Raw genomic sequence first — 9,850 nt, forward strand, 5'->3', positions numbered from 1 at the left:
CAATCTCTATTTGACTTTTAGAAGCTATCAACATATCATCAACATAAAGAAGAAGATATATGAAAGAACTATCTTGAAGCTTGAGAAAATACACACAATGATCATATTTGTTTCTTGTATAGTTTTGTTTTGTCATAAACTTGTCAAACCGCTTGTACCACTGTCTTGAAAATTATTTTAAATCGTATGACGATTTTTCAAGTTTACACACTAAATTTTATTTTCTCAAAACCTTGAATCCTTTTGGCCGAGTCATATATATTTCCTCTTCCAAATTTCCATATAAAAAGTAGCTTTTATATCCAACTATCCCACCAAAGCCAATAGAATTTTAACCGAAAAATGCTTCACAACTAGAGAAAACACCTCATTCTAATCAATTCTCTCCTTCTAAGTATAAAATTTTGCCACCAATATTGCTTTGTAGCAAACATCATCTTGGCCAAGAAATCCTTCTTTATTTGCAAACACCCTCTTACATCCAATTATCTTCTTTTCCTTTGAAGGCTAGCTAGTTTTCAAGTTTGATTTTTATGAAGGGATTTCATTTCTTTATTCATGGCAACCCTCCACTTTTCTTCTTCTGAACTCTAAATTGATTCATTAAAAGTGGTAGGAATGACATCAATTACAACTGAAAATGCATAAGCCACCAAATCTGTAAAGCGAGCAAGCTTTCTAGTTATTCTCCTTGGCTTATTAGTTGCAACTGATTCAAGTTGTCGGGAAAGTTCTTAGGTCTGGACCTTCTCTTCACTGGTGTCTCCTTCTTCCACTGGATCCTCCCTACTAGAGTCTCCTGCCATAGAAGAATCATTAACTTCTTTCATAGAAGAGGGAAAAATTGTCTTATGAAAAAAATGAGAAATTTTGGGATGATTCAGAGGAAAAACAACCTCTATTTATAGTAGTACAAACTCTCCACAACTTTGTATTTTTTAGATGTAGGATTGTGCTATTTGAACAATAAGAACATATATCATTTAAACAAAACACAAACATAAATCAAATTATGTGATAGATGGTTATAATTTAGGTTTGAGTTTAGAGCTTTTATTGTGAATTAATATTTGATACATAATGCACAATTTTTACATTGTTAATGAACAAACTAATATTGTTCAATCAAAATAAGTTATATATATAATAAATATTTTTTAATGAAACTAAATCATTAATAAAGCCAAAAGTAGATAGACATAACCAATAAGAAGAGGATGAGCTAAAATATAAGCCAATAGGCTTACTCTATATACTTATTCTTATGTCTTGTAAACGAATTGGTTACATCCATAAGAGTATCTGAAATTAAAATATCAGAAAGACAACTTAGAGTTCCGATGTCCACAAAACCAATTAAAAATTCGACAAAGGCAAATTCATCTATCAATTAACAGTATAGTTATGGTGAACAAAGATATCATTCCCACGAGGACTAAAAGTACTAGTAATTACCGTCTTTCTATTATTTAACCAAAAAATTGGAGAGATTGATTAAAACTAAAATTAAATTAAATTAATTAACTAAAGAACACAACAAAGAACGAATCAGGAAAACAAACGATTAACAACCAAGAAGTGAAACAATACCCAAGAAAGAATCCACTTAGACTTCATCTGCCATTATCAATTTAAATTACGCAATTTCTTCACCTAGTATCTTGATCCATAAAAATCCCTAAATTATGCTAATATCTCTCTTCAAGACTAAGAACAACTGACTTTAGTTTGATTAATGGAAATTTCTTTCTAATTAAAACCTCAATTGTTGCATTAACTCGATCTATGGATCCCCCTATTAGATTTGACTCTAATCCGATAGATTTATGCCGTCCTATTTCTAGGATTACATGCAACTCCACTCAATTATGCTAGATCTACTCTTAAACAGGGTCTATTCCTCCTCTGATTTAAGCACATCAAACATGGATTAATAATCTAAAAATATTAAACCAAGAATTAATCACACATAATTGAGAACAAGATCCAAGTATTTATTCCGTAAAACATAAATCAAAAGATAGAATTCATCATAGGGTTCATCTCCCCTAGGTATTTAGAAAATTAGTTCATAATCCCAAATAAAAACATCTCAAAGACAGTATAACCACAAGAAACAAATAAACTCATAATAAATTTCAAAGAAATCAAAAAGAGATCTTCAATCTTCATGGAAATCTACTTTTGAGTCGGCTTCAATGGTGTTTTCCGAGTTGTTTTCTTCAATATTCTCTGACGGCTCTCTTCTTTTCTTATTTTTGTCATATATAGGTCTTAGAATGCCCGAATAACCTTAAAAATTGCATTTTCACACTGTTTAGAGTGTAAAATATGAAATTGGCACGGTCTGGCACATGCCCGTGTGCCCAGCCTGTGTGGCCCTTGTACCTTGCTCCAATTTTCTAGTTTTCAGTCGTTTTTCGCTCCTTTTCCTGAGTATAAAAACATGAATTTAAAGGATTAGGAGCATAAAATTCATCATTTTACATCGAATAGTCATCCAAAAATGCATTAAGTAGGCAATGAAAATATGTTACTTTTGACATTTATGAAGTTCTATCTCAAACAAATTAGTCTGCAAAACCCCAAGTTGTGACCTATTGGTCGAGTTTTCACCTTCTCCAAGAATAACCTGTGTTTGAATCATGATTTTATTCAGAAATGTCTATTTATAGATTTAGGGTTGGTAGTCGTCTATTGACCTAATTCGGTTGACATTTTTTCTTTAAAGTTTGTTGTACGAACCAAAACACCCTTGGCTCATTAATTCTCCTTGTCAAGACAATGTTGTGACATCCTTTGGTCTATGTCACGCCACCCTCTGGCTATGTCGCAACACTGAAGGCAATTTGCTCTTTTGGGGTGCTCTCCTCACTATGTTGCAACATCGACACTCCATGTTGCAACATTGCAGCCAGTCTCGTCTTCCTATGTCTCCAAATGATGTTCCGCGCACTCACTGAATACATTAGCCTTCCTTTAGGTCTATTTTGGCTCCTAAGGTCATATGAATAGCTCAAACCACACTTTTTATTATTTGCGAACTAAAAATGAAAAAAACTAGATAAAAATATAACTAAATTGCTTTTATACAAGCTCCTTAAGTATACAAAATGATTTAATCTGCTATAACGAATTGCGACAGATCAATGCTACATGTTATCAAACAAAGGCCTAGAATAAGTCTAATCCTGTAAGAAAGCATCAAAGAATACATCAAACAAAACACACTATATGAGAAGACATTATTTCTTTATACTCCCAACAAAACAGGTTCCTAAGGAACCAAAGACTCCATAAGATAATAAACACCCTTTCCATTATCTTAACATATTTTATGTTCAACAGATATTCAATGAAAGCAGGGACCGTAGACTGCCTAACCTAGATTCCAACTATAGACCCAACCTCTCAAGCTTTTTAACACACAAAAAAAATGCTCTAGGTTCTCTATCTCGTAGAAATGATTACAATTAGGTAGTAAATTGACTTCTTTCTCCGATAGTTGAGCTTTGCATGGGATAAAGTTTCGCAAACATCGTCGAGCAAAATCTTCTATTTTTGGTGGCAGCGAACTGCTCCAAAGATGTTGCCAAGGACCCTTTACACCAAGATCGAGGCTTCTAATATACATGTTTAGTGCGACCTTGTATCCCGATTGTATGGAGTAAACTCCATTATATTAAAGCGCCAAATTTGGCCATTTGGGGGCTTGTGGAGAGTAATCAAAATTTTAAAGATTCTTTGTATACCATAAGGAGTCATTAAACCGTCAACCAAGTTTTTTTCCTAAGAGTGTCCATGTTCAAAGAATAACTCTCTCACATATCTTCCATTCCTAGTATAGGTATTGAGTTAATGTAGAAATTGTTATCATCTCAAATCCATGGGTCCTTGAAGACATTGATAATGTGACCATCACCTAGGCTCCATCGGGTTCCCTTAACCAGTAATGGTTTAGTTGCAATACACTCTTCCAATTAAAAGAAGGGCTATTACTTCCGTTTGTATCAAGAAATACACAATTAGGAAAATATTTAGCTTTGAACAATCTGTATGGAAGAAAATCAGGATCCGAAATGAACCTCTAACCCTGTTTGCCAAGCATAGTTATATTAGAACAATTAAGGTTTCGAAAAGTCATACTTCCAAATCTTTAGGAACACAAAGATTCTCTCTTGAAGCCCAATTAAATTTCCTTTGCTCGTTATTTCCAGTGCTGTGCAAAAAAGAGTTTTATGATCATTTTCTAAAGGGCGTCGCATGTATTCAAGGGGAATAAGAAGACACTTATGTAGGAAACAATGAGTGCTTGGGAAACAATTTTTAGGACTAGTTCTTTACCTGGTTTCGGTAAAAAAATGTTCTTTCTGCTAAGAATCCTCCTATTCAATCTTTGTTCGATAAAACAAAACGATAACGTAAGTAATTAAAACGTAACATTTCAAATATAGGTGACTAAAATGTAATCTGAGACAAATAAAAGTGATTATTTTTATAGTTTACCCAAATTTAAAATATACTTTAATATTTATAATATACTTTATCAATTGTTTTATTTAATTTTATAAAAGAAAATTCTTTAGTACATTCTCGAGTTTTTAGACTCTAGGAGTTAACAAGTGTATTATAAAAGTATAGTAAAATATTTAAAAATAGAGATATATGTTCATTTTTTAAAACTGATTGTGAAATAAAAAGAATATAATACCAATATACCAAATACTAAATTTTTTAATGAATACTCTATATGATTTTCGTACTAAATTGAAAACGACACATTTTGTTTTGGTCATCAAAAGACTTACTGTTGAATGACACTCAAAGTAAATATTGGGTTTCCGCGTAAACAAGAAGCAGCAGGAAGCCTCGGCAACTACTTAAAACATCTCCCCATCTCAGTTCAGGTTCCAGAAAAAAATATTCCCATTTCTACAGATACTTCATCTAATACTTGGCCTTTTAAGCCTGTATCAATTTTCTTAGAAATACAGTGTATATCTGCATAGAAGACATGTAATACATATACGTACGTTTGGAATTTAATAACTATTTCTTTGTAGTTTTGGTGAATATTTGAGGGGGAAAGAGAGTGATTGAATTGAATTAATGCTAGCCGTGTCACCTTTGAGGAACACAACTGAGGATGAGAACAAAGGAGCGATGGAGAGTTTCAGATTCAATATTAGCTCGGAAGAGTTCCCTGACTTCTACCATGGGAATTTACTCGAGAGTATTGATTTTGAGGATCTATTTGTCGACGGTTATGTGTTGCCGGATTTGGAGATGGACCCTGAAATTCTCGCGGAATTACCCGCCCCTGGCGGTGAGGACCCGGAGATGAACGTATCGGTAGAAGAAACGGGTGACGGTTATAATCAAAGGAAAGAGGAAGAAGGTAAGGTTTCAGATCCGGGTTCAAGTTCAGGTTCAGCGTTAGGTTGGAGCAGAAGCAAAGGCGAGGAGATTGTTAGCAAAAGAGAGGAAGGTAGAGCAGTTAAAACAACTTTGAAAGATGCTGATAAGGGAAGAAAATCACCAGCACAAGCAAAGAATAACAACCAAGGGAAACGAAAAGTGAAGGTATAATTGCTGAATTACTTGAACCAGAGATTAGAGTAGTTCGTAGTTTCTAAGGTTTTCTTTGATATCAATGGCAGTAGCCTCCTCTCTCTTAATTATGGACCATTCACAGACTTCCAGGGGCAGTAAGATGGAAGTATGTGAATTATCTACGAGAGAGAGGCAGTTATGTTTTGCGATTTTATTTTTTCCCAGTTTCTAAGTGTTGGATTGTTGGGTGGCTGATTTTAATTGTTGGGAAGTGGTGTTTATGAGTTGAAATTTGTGAAGGTGGATTGGACGCCAGAGCTGCACAGGAGGTTCGTGCAAGCAGTAGAGCAGCTGGGGCTGGATAAGGCGGTGCCTTCAAGAATTTTAGAGCTTATGGGAATCCAATGTCTCACTCGCCATAACATTGCCAGCCATCTTCAAGTACTTTCATTACCCCTTCCCTTACTACCGCTTTTCCCAGCTTCATCCTTTTTTTTATATATATATTTACTTACATTTGCAGCCTGTACAAGCTGCTAATTATTTGTTTAATGGTAAATGAAGTTCTGATAAAGAGGGCTTTGCTTGGTTTGAATTGATGAATAAACTACGTTTTGCTGTGTAGAAATATAGATCTCATCGGAAGCATTTGCTAGCTCGTGAGGCGGCGACAGTAGCAAGCTGGACCCAAAAGAGTCAAATCTGTGGTGCTGCCACCACTCCAGCAGGTGGAGGCAAGAGAGACAAGAATCCTTGGCTTGCACCGACTATGGGTTTTCCGCCTATGTCACCGTCGTCACCCTTGCACCACCACTTTAGGCCTTTGCATGTATGGGGTCATCCCACCGTGGACCAATCCCTAATCCACTTATGGCCTAAACATCTAGCCCCCCCACCGCCACCACCACGGCCTACGTGGGAACCTCCGCGAGCAGGCCCCTCGTATTGGCACCACCACCCCAAACGTGTAGGCTCCTTTTTCTCTGCACCTAATTAAAGTACAACGGATGAATATTGATCACCACAAATTAATGCACATTACGAATATTGTATAAAAGTTTAATGAGGCTGTTTATTTATACTAAAAATCTTATATTACGTGTGGAAAGTATAAATTTATAAAATAAATGTGTGTTTTCAAAAATACATATAATAAATATTGAAATTTATGATTTAAAATAAATTAATAATATAATTTATTTTAAATATAAAAAATAATTTTTTTAATTTTCTAATTAAATTGGTGTTAACATCAACCAAATTTTATTTAATAATATAGATAATCTAGTGCAGCCAAATGTGTCTTATAAGTAATTATTTTCATCTTTGGTAATCTCTTACCGTAGGTAACAAATGGAATAAGCCCAGGAACACCTTGCTTTCCACAACCACTGCCACTAGCAACAAGGGTAAACAGCCACTCAATCCTTGCTGTTTAATTTGGAGGCTTCTTGACCTGTTTGTTTCTTAGAATGATGAAAAAGAAAAAGAAAAAGAAAAGGACTTGCTAGCTAGCGTTTTGGATTGGCATCTGGAAATAAATTGATTTGGTGGTTTGCATTGCATGCAGAGATTTGCTGCAGCACCGGTCCCGGGCATTCAACCGCACCATGGCACCATGTACAAGGCAGACCCCGGCATTGGCGTCCGATCAAGGCCCCACCCTCTCATGGACTTCCACCCGGTTAGTAGCTTCCACCATTACTTTAATATTTTATTACACATAATTTCACAACACAATCGTAAACAAAATTCACAATTATGTAAACATTATTAAAATCATCGAATATCAAATAATAATAAAAATCCTACCTTTTTTTTGGTGATGGAAACAACCTATTAAATGATACTAAAATTTTTTGCTCAATAATTTTTAGAGGTTTTTTGAATAAAATGTCTTGTTAATGCATATATTTATATATATAGTGCTAAATATTAATTTCAATTGGTATATAACTATAAAAATAATTAAGTAATAATTAATCTAAAATATAGATCAAAAGTCTAATTAAGTACTAATAACCATTGATAATAAAAAATTAACTAAATAATTATGATTAAAGTATAATTATTTTATATTTATAATTTGTTATGAATCTAATTTTATATTCAAGATTTAAAATAATATTATTAATAAAAATAATTATAATTATATTAATGATTTAAAAATATTAGAAACATAGATAATACAAAATGTTAAATCTTAATTGATCAATTTTTTCTGTCTTAATTTCTTAAATAGATATGAGTCATACTATTTGTCGAGTCGAATTTGAGTTGAATCAAACCAATTTTCTTAGATGCAATTAGTATTTATAAAAAATTAATATTTAATTTAATTATAAAATAAATTTATTTTCTTTTAGTTTTGGCATATAAATTAAGAATAAATAAATAAATTTATAAATTATAAATTAGATTATTAATATGTTTATATTATCTTTTATATATATAATATTAATTTCACATTTTATTTTTATTAATTATAAAAATTAATTTTAAAATTATTAATTATTATCATATTTTAAATAAAATCATATTTATATATAAAAGTTATATTTATTTAATTAAAATTTATTTTTATTTTAATTTATCCAATTATATTCAATAATTTTATAGATTTATAATTTTATTAATTAATAAAATAATATTTTTTAAGTATAACTTTTAAAAGATACGATTAAATTAATTAATTTCACATTAATATACCACTCTATTGATTTATATTAAATTTATTATTATCACATAATAATACTAATAAATTATTATTCTAATATTAATTTAGTGATATAATTAACAATAAAAGGTATTCTCGTCACTTCAAAAATGTATCAAACTCGGACTTTTAATTATATTATAAGATTATAGATAATTGGTATAATGACTTGTTTGGTTATCCAATTTTACAAAAAAAAAATTATTTTAGTCTTCCATTTAATTTTTCGTCTCTTTTAGCCCTTAAACTTGAATTGTTTATCAAATTACCCTAAAATGGATGGAAAAGTTAATGTTTGTTAATTTTACTAACGTGACATCCACATGATACACATGTATGTCACGTTAGCAAATAACTAAAATTTTTATAATTTTAAATAATTTTTAATTTTTAGAAATACTAAAAAAATAATTGTTGATGTGGTACCGACGTGCATGACACGTCAACAAAGTTAACAAATGTTAACTTTTGCATCTATTTTGGGGTGATTTGTCAAATAGCACAAGTTTAAGAATTAAAAGAGGTGGAAAATTAAATTGAAGACTAAAATAACCTCTCTTTTTAAGTGGAAGGACCAAATAAATGAGTATGCTTATATAATTCAAATGTTTTGGAAGCTAATACTATATGCTTACTATATGGCTATAAAAATATAAAGTTATAAATAGAAAAGATGGAGAAACAGTATTGATTTTTACTCAAATAAAAATCTTATTAATTTCCAAATCTGGGATAAAAGGACATAATAGAGTCTAAAATACAGTAGATTAAGATAGAAAAAGAAGAAAAAAGAGAAGGCAGGCAACAAAGAACTCACCAGCAGTTTGCAAAATTAAAAAACTCTATGGACCTACATTAAATATAAGTGCAAATGATGGTATCATATACAAGTAATAGCATGATAATGGTTTGTAATATTATGAAATAATTAAGCAATGTGGGTTGTGCAACAGTCGAAAGAGAGCATAGATGCAGCTATAGGAGATGTTCTATCGAAACCATGGCAACCACTTCCTCTGGGACTGAAGCCGCCAGCTAGTGATACTGTTTTGGGAGAGTTGCAACGTCCAGGACTCCCCAACATACCACCCTTTTCCGCTTGATATATGTATCCCTTGCATTGCATGCAACGTCATTTTCAACACCTTAATTCGACGACATTAACCATATGTAAGGTTTCAAGTACAAGTCTTTCCTTTCTATTCCTATATATATATATAATATTCCTTTTTCCGTGCTTAGAATATAGCCATTACTTGAAAGGTTTTCCCCCTACTATCTCTTTTTTTTTTTTACTTAAATTAAGTGGAAACAAACACTGTGTTACATGCACCATTTATGTATATATTTATTAGTGAAACATATGAAATAATATTTATTATGTGTCGATAATAAATCTACTATAAACCTTTAAACAAATAGTTCCAACTGTAAATTATACTAGGAAATATTTAATAAACCAATGTCAAAGAGGTCTCGGTGTAGTTGGCAAGCTTAATATTATTAGTTGAAAACTTTTGGTTCAAATTCATTTTAGATTAGTTGAAAACTATAAAAAAATTATTATTATAAAATTATTAA

At 31.7% G+C, this 9,850-nt stretch overlaps 1 protein-coding gene across 1 annotated transcript; it reads left to right on the plus strand.

Annotated features, from left to right (window-relative positions):
- Positions 1–4,830: 4,830 nt before the first annotated feature.
- On the plus strand, positions 4,831–9,513 carry LOC105764221 (transcription activator GLK1). Its single transcript, XM_012582733.2, has 6 exons — positions 4,831–5,583; positions 5,854–5,994; positions 6,179–6,520; positions 6,900–6,962; positions 7,124–7,237; positions 9,223–9,513. The coding sequence occupies exons 1-6, from the start codon at positions 5,110–5,112 to the stop codon at positions 9,370–9,372; spliced, it is 1,284 nt and encodes a 427-aa protein (XP_012438187.1). The 5' UTR covers positions 4,831–5,109; the 3' UTR covers positions 9,373–9,513.
- Positions 9,514–9,850: the final 337 nt, after the last annotated feature.

Source organism: Gossypium raimondii, chromosome 12, assembly GCF_025698545.1.
Source record: "Gossypium raimondii isolate GPD5lz chromosome 12, ASM2569854v1, whole genome shotgun sequence".
Taxonomy (NCBI): Eukaryota; Viridiplantae; Streptophyta; class Magnoliopsida; order Malvales; family Malvaceae; genus Gossypium; species Gossypium raimondii.